The sequence below is a fragment of the Canis aureus genome, chromosome 19 (genome assembly GCF_053574225.1).
Source record: "Canis aureus isolate CA01 chromosome 19, VMU_Caureus_v.1.0, whole genome shotgun sequence".
Taxonomy (NCBI): Eukaryota; Metazoa; Chordata; class Mammalia; order Carnivora; family Canidae; genus Canis; species Canis aureus.
The window spans coordinates 29,489,984-29,511,624 of NC_135629.1; the positions used below are offsets into that span (position 1 = coordinate 29,489,984).

Here is a 21,641-nt window from a genome sequence, read left to right on the forward strand (position 1 = left end):
CCTTGTGGCATCATGATTTGATATCTCTGTGGCAGAATTTTACAATAAGAAATTAGAGGAGTACACATTTTGCTGAAATGTCAGCAGAATGCTACAAGACTTACAAGGGAGGTAAAACATCATGAACAACAACAATAATCTCAGTACAGTCCTTTCAACTACTCAAAGGTATTCATATCTATTTAGGTATCTCGTTTTCTCCAAACTGTACAGTTTTAGATTGTTCCCTTATTTTTGTCAAATATAATGAATAGGTAGCTGATCTAGTCATTTCTTAGTCAATAGAGTTGCTAGTGATGACCATAATTATGATAAAAAACATAGAAGATAATTTTCTAATTAAAAAAAGCACATAGATTAACTTAGAATATTGAGAGTTAGCTGTTACATAGAGGACTCAATAAATATATTTTGAACACCCATTTTATGTCAGGCACAAGCTGAGCAATTAACCTAAAAATCATTTGAGTTTTACTTCATGTTAAAAGCCATTTCTCAAAAATGTATTTTTCCACTCTCTTGCTTTAGAATATAACAAACATCTTGTTGAGAAGCACCATTTTGCAAATCAATTCTGTGTCTAGGAATTCTAACATAAAAAGAGCAGGTTATTGACCTGATACATATATTTGATATTGCTTTTTTAAAAACACAGTCCCTGTTATGAATTGGGAAAGTTAATTTTTGAAGGTGATAAATTGAGGTTCTTGGCTAAATTTTGTTTCCTTAGAGATTTTAAGATAGTTTATGAGGTGGGATAAAGTTTACTACAATTGCTACAAAGTTATTTCTCTAAAGGCCCTATAAAGCATTCCCTTTGCTGGGAAATCCAACTCAGGTGCTTTTGCAAATAAGGGGCAACATCAGTAGATGAACTATCTAATCTTAAAAACAGTTTCACAGAGAATTAGTCTTATGTCTGAATTGCAAATAAAATTTCAAGAGACAAGAAATCATCTGTCTTGATGGTGGTCTATCCCTCAAAGTGTTTCTTAGCCTGGACAATTATAAGTACATCAGAAATAAATTAGCTTATGAGGCCCTAGGGGCGTCTTGAGTTGCACTTCTCTAGTGCCAGAATTGTGTATTTCAGCCAATATTCTTTTAATTTATACTGCCTAAAATAATCTTTATTTGCAGATTTTTCTCTCAGAGGAGAGTACTTTTTTTTTAATTTCCGCCCTCAGCCACAGCCATATTTTCCTTTTACAATGAAAATTTAATTATGTTACACCATGTTCACTTGTGTTAATTTGAATTGATATAGAATTGTCCAGACAAGTCAGGTAAACTATAATATTGAGCAATTTCCATATACTCAAAATAGAATTTCTGTTATAATATTTCCTATTTTTTATCCAGAATCCCTAGTTGTTTTCTCTGACAGAGACAAAATATTCTCTACGTTCCCTTGTATTTTCTTGCTTCCCTTGCAATAGTTAGGGCCATATGACAAATTCCAGCAAACAGGCCATGAGTTCTATTCTCTGTATTCTCCTGTCACATGAGCCTGGAAGCCACATGTTGAGATGGCACAGTCACAAAATGGTGGTACTTCCATCTCCCTGGGTCCCTGAGTGACTACATGGAACAGAGTCCCCCTCCTCCCCCCCGCCACATTCCACACTGAACATTAGAATAAGCAAGAAATAAACCACTGTTCTTAAGCCTCTGAGATTTCAGGGTTAATGTTATCAAGGAATAAATTAGGCTATCTGGATGAATTTGTTCCTCCTTTTGAATTTACTTTTTCAATATCATATTTTCAGTATAACACGATTATCCTTGCTATGATTGACATGGAATTATCAACCTCAACTTCATCAAAAATACAAAGTCTTCTACTTCCAAATCCCCCCAACAATTTCCAACCTGTAGAATATGGCAAGAGTAGGTGTTCATATATTCCCATAAATAAATTAAGAACTGTCACATGTATCAGAATAGATATTCTAATGCCTTTGCTCATCTGTAGCACATGATATAGTATATTGCAAGCAGAAAGCATTTAATAAATGCTGACAATGTAATTTAGTGTTTTAAATCATTTCTTTTCTCCTATCTATTGGAAAATTTGGGACCTCACTCCTTTTTTAAAGACTACTTCCTCCTCTTGCCCACCAATAGTTCTTAAATAACTAATAGAAAATATATCTACTTGATTATGACTTTGACACCACGAACTAACTGTTTCTTTGACAGGTCTTAATCAAGGTGAAACACACCTTTTTATAAATATTTTTGGCTTTAAACAATGGTATCACCAGGATAGACACACTCTTCAGGGCAGGAAAAATGAGATAATGATATATGTGGGTAGACTTATGAAAAGACCCAATTTCTACCAGGTACTTGTGTAATGATCCACCTGGGGCTAGAAATTAAGCACGACTTGCATTTGTGACGTGCCACTCAAAGGAAACATAGGTGTGTGTGACAGTTCTCATGTGCCCTGTAAATTATACTATTTTGCCTCAATTTTAATCGACATGAACAGCTCTCTGACTTACAGCTCTAAATGTTTTCTATTGCTCAAGATCTCTGTTATACACATATACATTCACCTGTGTGAACATACATACACATTCACTAAAGCTGGAAAACTCTATTTCATTTTGTCCCTGTGAGTAACTTTTATACTGCCCTGTCAATACTTGGAAACAAAATTCACTTCCTCTTAAAATAAAGAGTGGGCATTTTTAGCAAAAGCATTCAATTTTATTAGTGTTTAGAGGTATTTTAGACATCACTGGATGTTTTCTGGATTTCTTGTTGAGCACATTATTTTTGCCTGTTATAAATTGCTTTTCATCATGACTCAGTGGTGTGATAGAAAAATTATTTAACAGTACAAAAAAGCATTTTATTTCCTATAATATTTATGTCAAAATCTCCTGGGGCTCATTTTGAAAGAGTGACCATTTTCCATCAAATTGGCTGCCTCAATAGGATTTCAGAAATCAGTAAAAACTAAATTCAAGGCTAATGACCATGAAAATAATAATTTACATTTGTGCAATACTTCACCAATTTTGGAAAATAACCCGCCTTTTTTGAAAGTTATCCCCACCAAACATTACAGCAGTGAACTGTTAAAAACCTTACACTCTGGATTCAGACAGAACTGGATTTACATCCCAGCTCTGTGCTTTCTCTGAGATGTTACTGTAATGTCTCTGAGCCTCAGCTTCCTCATCTGTAAAGCAGCATTGATTGGAACAGTAATATTTATCTCAGGATTACACAGGACATGAATGAGACACTTGCTTTGGTGCCAGGCCACCATAAGCACTCGTGATTCAATATATGTTAGCTTTCCTGTGGGCCCAAACTCCTGTGGGCCCAATATATGTTAGCTTTCCTGTGGGCCCAAACACAGGGCAGGTCTGTGTCTGTCCCACTCTCACAGCTCAAACCACAATGCCTGTTACAAAACAAGTGTTTAATGAATATGCTTTAAATGATATTGATGAGTATTAATATTCCCAGTTTTAAGATGAGGAAACTAAGGCTTCAAGACTTTAATTGATTCACGCCTCAGTTATTCACAGCATTTTAGTCAGTCATTCTCTACCACTTCTGCACTTAAATACTCAATGTTAGTCATACATTCAACAAGGGTTTAATAAGTCTAAACCATTTGCACTCAGATTTCTCTTTAGGTCATGATTTGAGCACCTATTAGGCATCAGAAACCATACTAAGTGCCTGGACAAACTTATAAACTCATAAAAACAAGCCCAGTAGATAATATTAGCTCCGTCTCAAATTTAGTTCTGCAAACATTCCTTGCTCACCTACCATGCATCAGTCACTGCAGATCCTATAGCAAATAAGACAGACAAGGTCCCTGCCCTGGAGGCTTTTATACTCTTACAGAGAACACATAAGGGAGCAAATAATGCAAATGTGATCGAAGCAATAAAAGAAGAAGTTCAGGATGCTGTGGCAGCCTAGAGGAAATGACTTTGCCTGGGGCCCAGAAGGCTCCCAAGGAAGCAATGTGAAGGCTCAAAGCTGGGTTAGCAAGAAAGCGTTCCCCAGAGGAAGATGGTGGAGGAGGGAAAGCATGTGCACCAGCCTGGGGCCATGAAAAAATATGTCATGTTTGAGAATCTAGAAACAGCAGCACAGAATGACTTGAGCCTGGATAAGATAAGGCTGGAATGCTGTGCAGGAACCAGATGGTAACAGCTCCCTAGGCTTCGAGAAGATCCTTGGACTCCTAGTGCAAGGAAAATGAAGCATTACTGACAGGTCTCAAGCAGGAGCAGGATATAGAAGCTGAGCATGGATTCAGTCCTTTGTTCTCAAAGTGTGATTTGCAGCCTCAGCATCACCCAGGAACTTGTTAGAAGGGCGCTTTTTTGGGTCTTACCCCAGACCCACTAAATCCAAATTTTCTGAGGATGAGCCCCATGACTCTGTGTTTTCACAGGTTCTGTGGTTGGTTCTCAGGTGCACCATAGTTTCAGAACCCCTGGCTTTTGGTAGAAGTTCTCAATTTTTGCTACACATTGGAATCACATGGAGATTTTTTAAAATGCTGATGCCCAGGCCTAACCCAAATGTCTGATTTAGCTGGTCCAGTTTCAGCCTGGATATTGAAATTTCCTTCCATCTTCCCCAGGTGATCTCAACGTGCAGCCAGGATTGAGAATTGTCATGTCAGAGAGGTTGCAGGTGAACAGGTCAGCGGTCCAGAACTGAGCCAATGGCAACCTGGCCTGGGGAAGTGGATAAACAGAATAGGTGGATTCCAGAGATATTTAGAAGGTGACTGCACAATGATGAAGGGATAAGTCAATCTAATTCCTAGCATCCTCTCTTCACAAAACCACCTGCTCCAGAAAATACCCCTGAGCTTCGGCTGCCACACACCCACCCGGAAAGATAATGCCCACTCTTCTTTGAATGGCTCAGTTTCCCTGGGTCCTCGGGATAGTGCGGGTGAATTGGACCATCTCCCAACCCCAGCTGTGAAGATTATTAAGATGATCCATTAAAAAAAAAAAAACCACACAGCTGTGTCCCTCATCGTGGATAAAAACCAGTTTCTGGCCTCAGGAGTACTAAATTATAGCCTTGAACTTGTAGACCTGCATCCTCTCCAGGGTATCATGCTAAATGCTTTACAAGTACCATTTTTCATTCTCATTACAAGCCTCTGCTGTTGGCATTGTTACTATTAGGACTCCCACTTTGGAGAAGAGGCAAAGACAGAGTTCCACATATCATGCAGTGTCACAGAGCTGGTAAGTGGCAGAGCAAAGATTTTAGCCCAGATCTGACTGTTTCCAGTTCCTGGGTGTCTGACCACTGTGCCCCTATAGATATTCTGGTGGGGAAAGGAAATCTGAGATGTGTGACACGATAGAAGGTTTAGGTTCTGGCCTGGCTGGCAGTGCCTATAGAGCCAGGTTGATGCATGGCTCAGGTAGTCAAGGAGGGCTTCCCTGAAGAAAGAGGGCCTGAAACGAGATCCTGAACGACATGTCACATTTGAAATGGGAAGGAGAGAGGAGGTCATTCCAGGACCGGGTGAGAATGGGAAAAGACTGGATGAGTACTGCAAGATCATAAAGGAATAGATTGGTTTTCTGTCTGGGGTATTTTTATGTATTTATTTGCTGTTTGCTCAGAGAATCACTGCATTTGGAGCCCTTGTGTTATACTTACTGCATTGCCAGAAGCCAACAAAGACATAAAACTGGTGACTCAAATGCAGAGGATGTTCTTATTGGCTGGCAAACTCTGGGAACTAAACCCTGCATTTTGTAATCAAGAAGAAGTACCTCCCTAGATGGGAACTTTGACCTACTCAAGGTCTTCTCTTAGAGAGGAAATAAGACATGGCAAAGAAAGACACTAATGATCTTATTGTAACTCTTCAACAGATGAGGTACTATCTCCTTGGGTGATTTTTATAAAAACAGAATATAATTGAATATGCACGGAACACCAAATTCCACGTTTTCTCTAGAAATAACCCTGGAACAGAGCCCTAGCAAAGACAGATCACAGGCAAGCCTGCAGACTGCACGAGATCCACCCCCAGTAATAAAAATAGAATAATAAACCTGCACTGTGTTGAACCCCTACAGTGTGAAAATGTCTATTATGATCATCATTACAATAGTCCTCTGAGGGTATTACTTTAACACTACAGGTACAGACACTTAGAGAGTTTGAGTGCCCTGGCCCTGGTCACATAGTTGAGTACGTGACAGAGGCTGCGTTTGATCTTAAGGTTTTCTGATTCTAAAATCCATGCTCTACTTTCTAAGGCCTGTCTCTTCTGCGAAGGGCCAATTATCTTGGAAACTACTTGGCAAACTACTTAATCTTTTGAAACTTGGTTTCTTTCCTCAAAGCAGGGGAAACCTGGTCTGCCACCTTTAAGTGTTATTAGAATCCGAATTTGCATCAGGATGAGCTATGCAGCCTGCAGAATGTCAAGTACTAATAGCCACTGAGATTTTCTGAAAATGATGGCATGCTAGGCATCCTGCTAAGGGTCATACACATACCATCTCATTTAACCTCGCATCAATCCATGTGGTATGTATTATCATTATTTTTGCCATCTTAGAGTTAAGGGAGTTGAAAAAAATTAATGGTTCAGGCTCAGAGAGGTCTCATAATTGCTCAGTGCTGCTCGGCCTCAACGTAGAAAGGCAAGGATTTGAATCTGCATAGTGGAGGGGGAGTGCTTATAGACCACATTCTACAGCGTCATCAGAGGTGGACGGAGGGGAGACAGGTCAGCAGAAAAGGAGTTTGGAGGTGGCAGCCAGGTGCTGAATGCAGTGAAGTAGCCACGGTCCAAACCTCAGTACATTCTTGAGACAGAAGCTTGGGCACATCCCCTGGAGGGGGATGACGCTGTCCTGGCTGTAACTTTCCAGACTGCAGTGTGCCAGGAGGGCAGCATTTGCTGGAGCAGTTTGTCTGTGAAGGAGGAGAAAAAAACACAAGGCTGCGGAGAAAAGGAGGACTGTGCCAGCTGATCGGAGTGCTTTATAGGGAAGTGCCTCTGCCCTCCTCTGCAGTAGCTTTTGGAAGCCTCCCTCTCAGACACTAATCCCTGGGAACCAAAGGGCCAGGCAAGGAAGTGGAGAAAAACAGGGAAAAAAAGGTCCACTGAACCTAGGTCAGCAGGTGGCTTGCACCGCTGCCCCAGACAGGCCCACCTGCCTCAAGCCCCCAAAGCCCAGGATTAAGAAGCTGTATCAGGAATATAACTGGTGTCAGGCCTGCAAAGGTCAGTCTTTCCCAATTTCTGCAGAGAATGGCACTTCCCAGGACATAGTTACTAAACAGCAAAACACAGCAAGCTAGAAGTTGGCAGGTTGGGAAATGGGTCGCAGCTCTCTCACTGATAATTGTGTGACTGTGGGCAGGTCACTTTCCCTCGTTGGGTCACCCAGTCCTTTAGTCAGTTGGCAATTGTCAGAGCCCACGATGTGTTCAGCTCCATGGTAGGGGCTGGGAACGCGGGGAGAAGCAAAAAATCACCCACATCCCGTCCCTCATGGACCTTACCATGTAGTAGGTAAACATCAACCAATCACAGGAGTGCTTGTAAAATTATAATTGTGAAAAATGCCAATAGAAGTTGAGGTGCAGGGCAGCCCGGGTGGCTCAGGGGTTTAGCACCTGCCTGTGGCCCAGGGCCTGGTCCTGGAGACCCCGGATCGAGTCCTGTGTCGGGCTCCCTGCATGGAGCCTGCTTCTCCCTCTGCCTGTGTGTGTGTGTGTGATGAATAAATAAACAAAATCTTTAAAAAAAAGTTGAGGTGCATGGTGCTGGGAGAGCTTGACAGGAGAAACTCACCAAGTCTGGAGGGTCAGAGAAGAGTTTGCTGCCAAGCTGAAGGATGAAGAATAAGAAGTGGTTATGAGTCAAGGAGGAGAAAAGGGAGAATGTTCCGGGAATGGGAAACAGCATATATGCCAACACCTGGCAGCAAGAGAAAACAAACCCTTCCAAAGGCCTCAGCGAGGAGCCCAGTGCCATTACTGAGGGGGGATGTGGAGTCCGACAGGCCACGGACCTCCGCAGGGCCGACACCCGGCTCGAGCTTACTACACCGTCTCCAGTGCTCCTCATAGCCATACTTCTGGATCATTTTCATTGTAGTCCTCAGGCTGAAGTTGCTCCATTCGTTCTGAGCCTGAGTACCACAGATTTTTCCAGAAAGTAGAGCAATTATTCAAATAATGCATAAAGTAATCTGCCTGTTTCTCTTTAAATTTTCTGCATGTTTGAATCATGTCTTCTTCTTGCTTGACTAGAGACTGCCTTGCGGCAATAATAATGATGAGTTTGGAAGAGTCCAGAGTTGGGACTTGCCCCCATATCATCGTAAGGTGCCAGCCCAAAGAATTCAGGCATCCATAGGGAAAGTTGATGCTCAGGGATGTCTCCTGTCAAGGCTGATCCTCCAGGGCCTCTCGGGCTAATGAGGCGATTCCAAACCCGGGCTCAGTGATGATTTCTCTCATCACCCTAGAAGTCAGACAGAGTGTTCCCACCTGGCTCCCTCTTAAACAGACATAGAGATCCATTTACATAGTGGGGTTGCTTCCTCCCTGTCTCCTCCTTCCAAAAAAACTGGATGTGTCCATGGACATGAGAAAAATGATGCACACAGGAGAATTGCCTAGGTGAGCACATCCCACAGTGTGCTGTTGGATATTCAAACATATCACACACAGGGTCAGATAAGTATGGGAAATGCAGGGCTGCACTAGGTTACCATCTCACCGATGGGTCCTGTTGCCCTCCAGGAAGGGGAGAGAGGGAGCCAGCTCTAAGGGGCCACACACCCCTTTCTCTGCAGGGCTGGTGTCCCCAGAATATACCTTTGAGAAATGCTTGTCTAGACTTTGCAGGGACTCCTGGGACATAATAGTGAGGTTTGTCATTTCTCAGGTGAAGGGACTCAAGACAGAGAAGTCATGACTTTGGCCCCAGGTTCCCCAGCTACGGGCAAATTAAGGACCAGAACAGGACTCCTCTTGTCCGCACCAGAGCTCCCCGGCCCTGTGTCTTGCTTCTGTCATAAATCTCATGAAGGGCAGGGAGAGGAGTTAACATCTGATGAATGAATGTCCACCCTAGAATCGGGATAATTCTAGAAACTATTTTCTAAACTATAGGACCTACTATGTGCCAGCCCCATGCTAGATGCTTTGCATGCATATCATCTCACCCAGTCCCAAGAACACACTGAGGCAGATCTCTTCTGTTATCCCGGACCACCAAAGCTTGGGTCCCTTGTTCAATCCCTTTGAGGAAGGAAATTGCAAAGCCAGGATCTGGATCCAGGTGGGCCTCCTTTCCCTTGAAACAATGCCACATATTATCTCATTTAGCCTTTTCAATAGCCTTGCAAGAGAAAAGGAAGGCCCACATAGCAGCTGAGGAACCTGAGGCTCTGAGGTTGAGAAACCTGACAAGGTCATGGAACCAGGGAGTAGGATAGCTGGGCCCAGACTCCCCTCCACCCTGTTCTCAGGCCTGTGTCTTCTGCTGTGTGGTGTTCCTACAGGTGTAAACCAGGCCAACAGCAATGCTGGTCTGCGTCCTTGCCTCTGCATGGACTAAAGGGGCACAGCCATGAGCTGGAAAGAAGCCCAAGCCTCTAGATAGGTGATACTTGTCAGCACTTAGGTAGTGCTGCACTCAGCTCCCCATCACTTTAAAAGAAAAGTGCGGGGAAATAGTCCCTTTGCTTAGCAGGGAAATCATGACAACCGCCATGCTGCCTCTGCTTGACCTCTGCTAGTAGGAAGATTATTTGTCTAATTAGGTAAAGAGCCTTCATGCACATGTACATATTTTAACCCTAATGAGCTGTCAACGGAAAGGTTTGCCCTTGGCCTGGTTTGCCAGCTGATCTTTCCTTTCCTTGGTGGAAAAGGCCAGTGCAGTAAACAGAACCTCGTTTCCATGGAAGCTCACTCTCTGGCTTTTCTTTCCAGCACTTGAAAAGGTAATTACTTGATTCCTCTTTATATTTTTGGATTTCATACAGTGGGGCTGTCAAGCTCCTCAATCGAGGATGGCCTTCTCTATCATGCCAGGCTGTTTGAGGGAGCTTTGGCTGCATTTCCTTTTTCATCCTCCCTTCAGATCATTAGCTGTCAGGCAGCAGTGTCTGCCTTCCGGTCACTCCTGCTAATTAAAGCCTAACAGGGCAAAGGGACTTGACCCTGGAGAATGTTAACCATACTGGGAAGCAGGGAAATTTTTCCAAAGTTGGGAGCCCCTGATCCCTTCCTTTCTAGGGCAAGGACTATAGAACAGGACCCCCACAGCCACACCACAGAGGGACAAGGTCCCAACTGGCACATTCTCCTCTGAATCTTTGACACCCCACTGTGGCCCATGTCAGAAGTACAGCCACCGTGGGCTTGTTTAACACCATTTCCTGAGGGCTTGTTCAGGAAACTGTATGCCCAGCACTGGGCTGAGCACTTTATACCTGGTGTCTCAGTGAATTCTCATGGTAGCTTTATGTAGATTTTTTTAAATTTTTTTTAATATTTTATTTAAATTCAAGTTGCCAACATACAGTATTTTGGTAGATTTATTACACTGATTATTCAGATGAAGAGACCTGGAGCACAGAGAGGTTAGGTAACTTGCTTAAGGTCACACAGCTACTGGGGGCAGAGCCAAGATAAGGACAGACTAATTGCTCTCATTTCTTGGGAAGGGCTCTGGCACTGCTATCGCTTTCCAGAAGCAATCAGCCAGTCATGCCAGGTGAGGAAGAGTAGCTATTTTTCTGTCCCCTGGTGGTGGCTCTATGTGTTACACTGTTCCATGTATAGAAGGAACAGAGTGAAGAGCCCTGAGTTAGTTCATTGTCAGGACTGATTAGGAAACCAAACAAGGCACTTAAGAAAGAAGCCAGCATAATGCAGAGCAAAAGAGCTTCAGTTTGAGGCAGGACAGACTCCATTTCCAATGGGTCGTACCACTTGCCCAGCTGTGTGAACTGCAGCAAGTTCCTGAACCTTACTGGGACTCCTTTTCTTCACCTATAAAATGGGGGTAATAATGGTACCTACTGCATAAAGTAATTTCACATGTGAAACTTCCCAGCCTGCCCTGTGGAATGTTCTTCAGTGAAATAATTGTGTGAAAATTAAATTAAATGCAGTTCAATAGGCTTATTTAAAAAAAAAAAAAAAAAAAAAAAAAATAGGCTTATTTATTCTAGAATTGCTCAGACACTTAATCATGCTCATATGTATTGTAAGTTTTCAGGAAGGAGAAGCATTTCCTGACCCCAGAGTCCTTTTCATAAGAATGCACATTAATACCTATTTCTTAAAACCTTTTAGAAAAGGGATCACTGGGTGGTGCAGCGGTTTGGCGCCTGCCTTTGGCCCAGGGCGCAATCCTGGAGACCCGGGATTGAATCCCACATCGGGCTCCCGGTGCAGGGGCCTGCTTCTCCCTCTGCCTATGTCTCTGCCTCTCTCTCTCTCTCTCTCTGTGTGTGTGACTATCATAAAAAAAAATTTTAAAAAACCTTTTAGAAAAGACTGAAATATAGGCCATAGGATGCCTGGACTTGACATACACATCAATAAATGTTAGTCTCCTCTCTTGTGCCCTAGATGTTCAAATAATCTTATCTGTTCTTGCTAAGCTCCATGGAGGCAGTGACTAAGTCTATCTTACTCTTTCTGTATTCCAGTATCTTGGCATATCAAGACATTCCAGAAAAGTCTGATAAATGAATGAGTAAATGAGAGAACACATGAACTAATGAATGAAGGATAGTGTAGATCTAGCGTGCTCATCTTCATTGCTGGCATTGTCTGCTGTCTCTATTTCCATTTGATGAGGCCAGATGCCTATGTAAAATTTAGTAACAGGGATGGTTCTATTGGGCGGTGTTTTCTTGTTTCACTTTTTATTTATTTATTTATTTACTTATTTATTTACTTACTTATTTATGATAGACATAGAGAGAGAGAGGCAAAAAAAAAAAAAAAGAGAGAGAGAGGCAAAGACACAGGAGGAGGGAGAAGCAGGCTCCATGCTGGGAGCCCGATGTGGGACTTGATCCTGGGACCCCAGGATCGCGCCCTGGGCCAAAGGCAGGCGCTAAACCGCTGAGCCACCCAAGGATCGTCCTTGTTTCACTTTTAACCTCTTGAACACCATATCTTCTGACAGAATTGCCAACTTTAGCCCCTAGCCAAATCATTTTGTTGCTTCTCAGTGAAGAAGTCATACATTTCGTTTGCATATGTATTTTCAACAACACATTTCTGAGTGTTCCCAGTGGGTTGGCACCTGGAGCTAAAGAAGCCTTGGACTTCCAAGGGAATTGAATGAAGACAGTTCATTGGCACTTAAAAACAACACGGAGGCTACCATGTTTCCCATGAGCGCCTGTTGGGAAGTTATGATGGATGACCCCCTGGGCAGCAGCGTAACTGCTTTTAGTTGGTTCTCTTTATATGCATGTAGAAAAGTATTTCCAACTAGTTCTCTGGGTATTGTATGGTGCAAAAAATAAAAATTTAAATTTAAATCGTAGAATAACTAAGTTGACCAAAGTCTAGCAGACTTCTTTACCACAGAACTTCTCAGAGACTGTGTATTTTGATACAGCATTTCCAGAACTCAACTGACCATGCTTCTGGAACCCTTTCTACTAGAGTATTTAATAAGATTGTTGTTTAGCAGAACATTTTTGGGAAGTGCTACCTTAGAATATATGGCCAAAAGTTGCAATCTAGTCTTTGTGATATAGAACATAGTCCTGCCCCTCAAAACTATGGAAAGGAGAAGATAAGGCAACTCCTGAATTGAAGAGGATGATAAAAATGCATGGCACAAAGCTAGACAGTTTTTTACGTGTTTTATAAAACAAACCAAGGGGCACCTGAGTGACTTATTGGTTAAGCCTCTGACTCATGGTTGCAGTTCAGGTCATGATCTCATCTCATGAGATGGCCCAGCAACTGGCTCTGAGCTTGGGGAGGAGTCTGCTTGAGAGTCCCTCCCTCTCTCTATGCCTTTGCCACCTGCCCCTGCTCATGTTTTGGTCTCTCTCTCATACATACATACATACATACATACATCATTTTAAAAAGACTATTGACGCTTCAAAAGTATGACCATAAATTTTTTGGTGTTCTTATTTACATCATATTAAAAATAACTTATTTGCTATATCATTTTGTACCAGATGAGATTCTTGGTTTTTTAAGCATGGATCTGGGGAGGGGGTTGTTTTGTTTTTATCTTATTTTTTTTTTTATTTTAGAGAGGGTTGAGGGACAGGGGAGAAGCAGAGGGGGAGAGAGACTCTTAGCAGACTCCCTGCTGAGCACACAGCCTGTCACAGGGCTCAATCCTACAACCCTGAAATCATGACCTGAGCCAAAATCAAGAGTTGAATGCTTAACTGACTGACCCCAGGTGCCTCTAGATATGGGTTTTTATTATCAAATTTCTAAATAAAAATGGCTTTTAAAGGACAAGGGCTTAGAAAACTCAGATATTTTTAAGCTACTTTTTGTTGTAAGTTAATATGTACTATAAAGAGGAATAAACCCATTCTATTTGAATGCCACTTTCCCTATTTATTAAGCTTTTCATGAATAAAACTACTCATAAATTACTGAACAGAACAAACTCAATTACAGTTTAAAGTATAACATAGGCTTGCTTGGAAATAAAGAGAAAATAGAGCAGGGATCAGCAACTATGGCCTACCACATGTTGTTGCACATAAAGTTTTATTAGAACACAGGAATGCTCATTCATTTATGTATTGTCTATGTCTGTTTTCATATTTTATTGGAAGAATTGGGTCATTGCAACAGAGACCTTACAACCCTCAAAGACTAAAGTATTAATGATATGGCCCTTTACAGAAATGTTTGCCAGTCTCTTTTATTTTTTTATTTTTATTTTTCAAAACATCTTATTTATTTATTCATGAGAGACACAGAGACAGAGACACAGGCAGAGGGAGAAGCAGGCTCCATGCAGGGAGCCCAACGCGGGACTCAATCCTGGGTCTCCAGGATCAGGCCCTGAGCTGAAGGCAGACACTAAACCGCTGAGCCACCCAGGGATCCCGCCAGTCTCTTTTAAAGATATGATAAGGATAGAGATTATGTAACCAACCCCTTCATTTTATACATGGGAAAATCAGAGAAGTTAGGGAGTTGTCCAGGTTTATTTATGTTTAGGTGTGCTGATTCTTATACCCTAATAGCTCTAACTATAGAGAAGACAAGGCTAGATTTCAATTAGATACCAACACCAAGTCAGTGGTAGTGGCCATGTGGAGTAATAGCTGAGAAAGTCTTAGGGTTCAGTGAGAAGGAATGCAATGATTGATTAGTTTCTCATGGTCTAGAGGTGGGACAGCCATAGAATATATGCCATGTAGGCACTATAGATAAGCACTATGTCTGCTCCACACATTTCTCATAGTTATATTACTGTCTCCTTCCTTGTATTTCTGTCATGTAAACACTTTCTTCATTGGGTCCTCATTAGAAGTACTGCTACCTAGTAGTTCCAAAGTGATTCTTGTGCAAGTTCATTCAAATGTTTTTCCTAGCAAATGCCTACCACGTGGTAGGGTTTATCTTATCATTTCCTTCAAATTGGGTTTGTCTGTTACAAGATTCTTAACTTTTAGTGAAATATGTCAATGGGCAGTGGGTGGGGCATGTAAAATGCAAAGTCATGAGTTCATTGGTTTTTGTGATCCAAACTGAAATTCTCTGTATTTGTGTTTTTGTGCAGCTGGACAATCCAGATGAGCAAGCAGCCCAGATCAGACGAGAGCTGGATGGACGTCTCCAAATGGCAGACCAAATAGCCAGGGTAAAGAAGCTTTGGGGACATTTGCTGGGGGACCAGGACAAAATCCTACACAGGAAGCACACTGATTATTAAGGGCCATGGAAAGATAAAATAGGGAAGCAGAGCGGAAGAAAGATGAGAACAATCACATGATTGGGTTTTCAACTCTCCTTTTCATAGCGGCTCTCCCAGAGATAGCATATACATTTACCATACTCCAATCAGCAAAAAAAGTCCAGCCTCCCCTTTCTCCCAAATCCCTGCCTTGGATTTCTGTCTATTGAGCATGTCCTCTTGGATATTCCCCTGCATTTCAAGTTAAATGTGTTCAAAATCTAGCTCCTTATCTTCTCCTTCCCACCATACACAACTACCTATATTGGTTCCTCTTTACGTGCTCTCTGTCATTTTCTATGGATGGGACCTCCTAGGCATTCTCAGTTTCTCCTTCCTCCCCACAACACTGCATGCTCAGCCACCCAGATCATTGATTCTGCCTCTGAAATGTGGGTCAGGTCTCTTGACTGCTTTCCAGCACCACTGCTGGTGCTTTGATTCAGTCCCGCATCCTCATCGCCTGATCTCACAATAGCTTCCTAGTAGATATTCTTGTCTGCATACCTGCCACTCAACTATCTATCCTTCACACAGTTGCCTTTCTAAAACTCATGCATGAACATCTCAAAATGTTTTAACAAAATGTTTTAACAAAAATGTTAAAGCCTCAAAATGCTTTAGTATTTTGCTCTATTGTCTCCTGAACAAAATCTAACCTCTTCAGAATGATATTCTAGGCTCCTAATCCACAGACTAGATCCTTTCTTACTAGGCTCACCTCCCATAACTCTCCTACTAGAACTTCCCATTCTTGCTACAGAGAATGTCTCTCTCTGAATAGTCCAACAGGCCCTTTCCAGCCTCAGTGACATTGTACCCACTGGAGTGATCTTTTTTTTTCTTCTCCATTGAGCAAACCCTCTTGCTCAGCCTTTGGTATGCAACTTAAAACGCCTTCTCTAAGAGCTTAGCTAGTTCTTCTAACTCTTACACTTTCTTCATACCACATATAAACCTTTATTATAACAGTTCATTGAATGGTGACTATATTTTTACATGTCTGAGTGTTCCAGTAGAAAGGATTTCTCTAGAGTTGGGATTACGTCTTACTATTGAGGGCTAAACCTAAGTGTTCATACTATTAATGCTTTTGCTGTCATTTGCGTTATTATTGACAGTAGTGATTCTAGTCATATTGAGTGTTGATTTCATTTCATGCATACTAAATGCTTTACATGTACCATCTCATTTAATCCCTAAAACAGCTCTATAAGAATATTTCAGTTATCATTTTTGTTTTAGAAGTGGGGAAATCAAGACTGAGCATGATAGGTACTAGTTAAGGTGCTACGCTAGACTCTTAACTATATCTAAATATGAGGGCTGAGACAAGAGTGAGGCATTCACTTTAGGTGCAAAATTTAATAGCAGGAGGCCAAAAATGCAGTAAGCAAGATAAATAACATTTTAATGAAATATTTTTAACAATAATTAATGTAAAATCCATGAAGAACAAAATAATAACATTTTAAATAATAAGGTCTTATTAGTTCCTGTGGTAACCACAGAACACATGTGCCTGTGAGGGTAGGGGGCTATGGGAGATGGTAGGGAGGATGGGCAATTAGCAGAGCTTGGCATTCCACCTTTCTCTCCATGGAAAGAAGTGTCTTAGGATGTGGACACACAGGAAGCATTTCCACTAGAAGAGAAACCAAAAAGCTAGAAAATCTGTTTGTGTTTAAGAAGCTTTGTTGAAATATTTTGCATCTTGTTTTTGGACATCTTCAAAGTTTATGGTAGAGTCAGTCTGTTGGCTAAAAATTATATGCAGCTATGGATTTACTGAATGGTAGCCTAAAAGACTCTTAGGTTTGAAAATCCTGCTTGATGAGGGAGAAAACATCAATAAGACTTCAGAATTTACTTCTGTAAACTCAGTGTCTCCTCAGCAGATAATCCAGAAAACAGAGATCATTTGATCCATTCTCTACCTTTAAGCAACTATTACATCCCCAAATAGTAAGTATTCATCCTATTTGAAGAAAATCACACACACATGCACACACACCCCACACACACTTCAAAAACAAGTTCATGGCACCTTTATTTTAGTTGTTTACTTTGAGGCTTCACATCATCATTAAGAAACTAGTATAGACTAATTTCAATTTTTAAAAGACCATGAATGAACAACTGTTACATAGTGAGCCAAATTGCTCATCTCTGGACAGCAGTAGATCAAAGAACTCTCTCCAGCCCATATACTAGACACTAGATATTCTGATACCAAGTAGGATATTATTGACAACTTTGAACTAAACTTTCTTAGACAATGAAATAGCCAATTAAAGTGAATTGGGGTCATTTTTCATGGAGAATCACTTCAAAGTATATGGAGTATCCTCCAAAACCTTAGAATATTGAGCATTTCTTTTTCTTTTTAAAGATTTTATTTATTCATTCATGATAGACATAGAGACACACAGAGAGGGAGAGAGAGAGAGAGGCAGAGACACAGGCAGAGGGAGAAGCAGGCTCCATGCAGGGAGCCCGACGCGGGACTCGATCCTGGGTCTCCAGGATCATGCCCTGGGCTGAAGGCAGGCGCTAAACCGCTGAGCCACCCAGGAATCCCTGAGTATTGAGCATTTCTATGAGAGAGTCTGCCCACCACTATCTTCTGTTCTCATAGAAATGGACTATCTTCTTCTTCATTGTTTATTCATGCCAGTGGTTTCCTTGCCACAGCTAGTTAGTCCTAGAAGTGCTCTTTACCCATATGGAACCAATCATAGTTCCCAGCCTGCCCTGACCACAAGTGATTGGTCCAGAAATGGATGCCTGATGCAACTAAACCAATGAATTACTTCCCTGGGACCTGTAGGCCAAGAGGGTTGCATTTCCTCATACTAGAAAGATGTCTACAGTTGTGTTTAATTCTTCCATGTAGGGTAAAGAAGATAAAAGAATGAAGTCAACATACAAATGGAATATACTGAGACCCTCAGTATAGGTTGCACCTATTCTTGAGCCTTAGCTATGTAAACTGCTTTTCCCTCAGTTTAGTTGGATTCTGAGAAAAATAAATTCTCTTTGCCTAAACCAGCCTGGTGAATACTGAGGAAAATTAAGAAATATCTGCTAAAAATTCAACAAAATACCAATATTTTAGATATTGGCTAGTTCATGAAGGGATATTGAAACAAAGCACCTCTGCTTATCTTCTTTTAGAATACCCTGATTTTTCTATTTATGGTATCACAGTGAATTCAGTGAGAGTGTGCAGTTCAACCCATATGGCTGAACATCAGCTCCTGTAAATATCATAACCAGAAATTCCTGGATAGGAGACAGGCAAGATGGTGGCGTAGGAAGATCCTAAGCTCACCTCCTCCCACAGACACAACAAATCTACAACCGCATGTGGAACTGTCCCCTCTGAAAGGGGCCTAGAAACTGGGTGAGCAGAGCCTCCACAACAGGGGACAGCACTGACACAGGTAAAAGTGGCAGAGACACAGTCTCACTAAGAAAGAAACCACACCCAGATGCAGCATCCCATTCCAATCAGAAGGATCTCAGAAATATAGAAATTATTGCTGAGAAGCAAGAGATTTGAGCTCCACATCAAAAACTTCAACCCTTAGATCCCACACAGATAAATTCCCAAAACACCAGGCTTTGAAAACCAACAGGGAATGCACTCAGGAAAACTATAGAACTGTAGAAAAAGTAAAATTGCTATCATAAGGCTTAAGCACAGACTCACCCCAAAAACTGGTACAAAAACACAGGATTGCAAAGAACATAAACTATAGGTGAAGGAGATCCACTTACTAATCTTGGGATGTCAACCAGTAAGGCAGGAGACTGCCAAGCCTCTCCCTGAGGACTGAGACACTGGCTACAGCCAATTTTCCTATTTCATTCTGCTGTGCTGTTCTTGGTGCTGGCAGGCACTATTGTGGAATCCTCCATTTAGACTGCTATGTCAGATGTGACCCTTGCAGCCAAAAGGACAATAACACCACCCACCAGCATACCTGTAGTACTCACTGCCAGGCCTTACAACCAGATGGGATGAGGCCAGCCCGGCACAACTGTGAGTGGTCACCCAGCCACAATAGGAGAGTGTACATGGCCCACAGCAGGGACACCCGAGGGCACCTTGCTCAGATGACTAGGGGAGTTTGCATTACTGAGCCCCACATGACACATTCTGCATAAAGTCACTCTTTCAAGACTGGAAGACTGATCTATCTAATAGATAGAAATAAACAGAAAATTGGGCATAATGAGGAGACAGAGGAACATGTTCTAAGTGAAAGAACAGGACAAAACCTCAGAAAAAGAACTAAATGAAATAGAGATAAGCAATCTACCAGATAAGGAGTTCAAAGTAATGGTCATAAAGATGCTCACTGAACTTAGGAGAAGAATGGATGAATACATTGAGAACTTCAACAAAGGGATAAGCAATATAAAAAAAGAACCAATCAGAGCTGAAGAACATAATAACTGAAATGAGAAATACACCAAAGAGACTCAACAGCAGATTAGATGATGCAGAAGGATGGATCAATGACCTGGAAGATAGTATAGTGCAAATCTCCCAAACAGAATAACAAAAAGGAAAAAGAACTTTAAAAATGAGAATAATTTCAGGGACCTCCAAGATGACATCAAGTGCACTAGCATTCATGTTATGGAGGAGCCTCAGAAGGAAAAGAGAGAAAGAAAGGGACGTGAAACCTATGTGAAGAAATAATGTCTGAAAACTTGCCTAACCTGACAAATGAAACAGGCATCCAGGTCCAGAAATCACAGAAAGTCCCAAATAAGATGAACCCAAAGAGACCAAGACACATTATAGTCAAAGTCAACAGTTAAAGATAAAGTAAGAATCTTAAAATCATCGAGAGAAAAACAACTAGTTACATACAAGGGAACCTCTATAAGACTATATCTGATTTTTTAGCAGAAATTTTACAGACCAAGAGGGAAATGACATGATATATTTAAAGTGCTAAAAGGAAGAAAATTATAACCAAGAATACTCTCCCCAGTATGACTATTACTCAGAATTGAAGATGAGGTAAGGAATTTCCCAGACACGCAAAAGCTGAAGGAGTTCATCAATACCAAATCAGCTTTACAACAAGTGTTAAAAAGATTTCTTTAAATGGAAAAGAAAGTTCATAACTAGAATTAAGGAAATTATGAAAGAAAAAATCTCATTGGCAAAGATAAACATATAGTAAAGGTAGTGGATGAACCACCTATATAGCTAGTATGAAGATTAAAAGTTAAAGGAAAAAAATCATCCATATCTACAACAATTAATCAAAGTATACACGAAATAGTAAGATGTGAAATATGATGTCAAAAACAAAACAGGGGAGGAGGGAGATGCTATACTTTTAAAATATGCTTGATCTTAAGCAACTATCAACTTAAAATAGAGTGCCATATACATAGGATGTTATACATAAACCTCATAGTAACCACAAACCAAATACCTATAATAGACACACAAAAAATAAAGAGAAAAGAATGCAAGCATAACAATAAGGAAAGTCAACAAATCACAAGTGAAGAGAACAAGAGAAGAAGACAGGAAGAGAGAGGAGTTACAAAAACAACCAGAAAACAATCAACAAAATGGCAATAAGGACATATCTATCAGTAATTACTTTAAATATAAATGGACTAAATGTTCTAGTCAAAAGAAATATAGTAGCTGAATAGATTAAAAAACAAACAAACAAACAAAACCAAGACCCATCTGTATGCTGCCTACCAAAGGCTCACTTCAGATTTAAATACAAATGCAGACTGAAAGTGAAGGGATGGAAAAAGATATTTCATATAAAAGAAAAGTTGTGTAGCAATAATTACATCAGAAAAAAATGGACTTTAAAACAAAGACTGTAAGAGAAAAGAAGGATATTACATGAAAATAAAGGGATAAATACATCAAAAGAATATAACACTTACAAATATATGCACCCAACATAGAGGCACATAAGTACATAAATCAAACATTAACAGACATAGAGGGAGAAATAGTAATACAATAATAGTAGGAGAATTTAACACCTCACTTACCTCAATGGAGAGATCATCCAGACAGAAAACTAGAAAGGAAATATTGGCCTTAAAAAATTCGTTAGATCAGACGGACTTGATAGATATAGACAAAGCATTTCATTTAAAACAGCAGAATATACATTCTTCTCAAGGGTACATGGAACATTTTCCAGGAGAGATAGTATGTTAGGCCACAAAACACATCTCAATAAATTTAACATTGAAATCATCTCAAGTATCTTTTCTGACCACAATGGCATGAAATTAAAATCAACTACAAGAAAACTATAGAAAACACAAGCACGTGGAGGCTAAACAACATGCTACTAAACAACCAATGGGTCAATGAGGAAATTTGAAAAAAAAAAAAACCTTGAAGCAGGGGATCCCTGGGTGGCTCAGCAGTTTAGCACCTGCCTTTGGCCCAGGGTGTGATCCTGGAGACCTGGGATCAAGCCCCACATCAGGCTCCCTGCATGGAGCCTGCTTCGCCCTCTGCCTATGTCTCTGCCTCTTTCGCTCTGTGTGTCTCTCTGAATAAATAAATAAAATCTTTAAAAAAAATACCTTGAAGCAAATAAAAATGTAAACACAACAGTCCAACATCTATAGAACACAGCAAAAGCAG

At 40.9% G+C, this 21,641-nt stretch overlaps 1 protein-coding gene across 10 annotated transcripts in view; it reads left to right on the top strand.

The window, feature by feature from the left end:
* The window catches only part of CADPS (calcium dependent secretion activator), a 459,608-nt gene that overhangs the window by 187,502 nt on the left and 250,465 nt on the right, over nucleotides 1–21,641 (top strand). For all 10 annotated transcript variants that reach the window (XM_077858238.1, XM_077858239.1, XM_077858240.1 and 7 more), the window contains exon 4: nucleotides 14,804–14,884. In XM_077858238.1, the coding sequence (XP_077714364.1) occupies nucleotides 14,804–14,884 (81 nt within the window). The remainder of the gene's footprint in view (nucleotides 1–14,803; nucleotides 14,885–21,641) is intronic.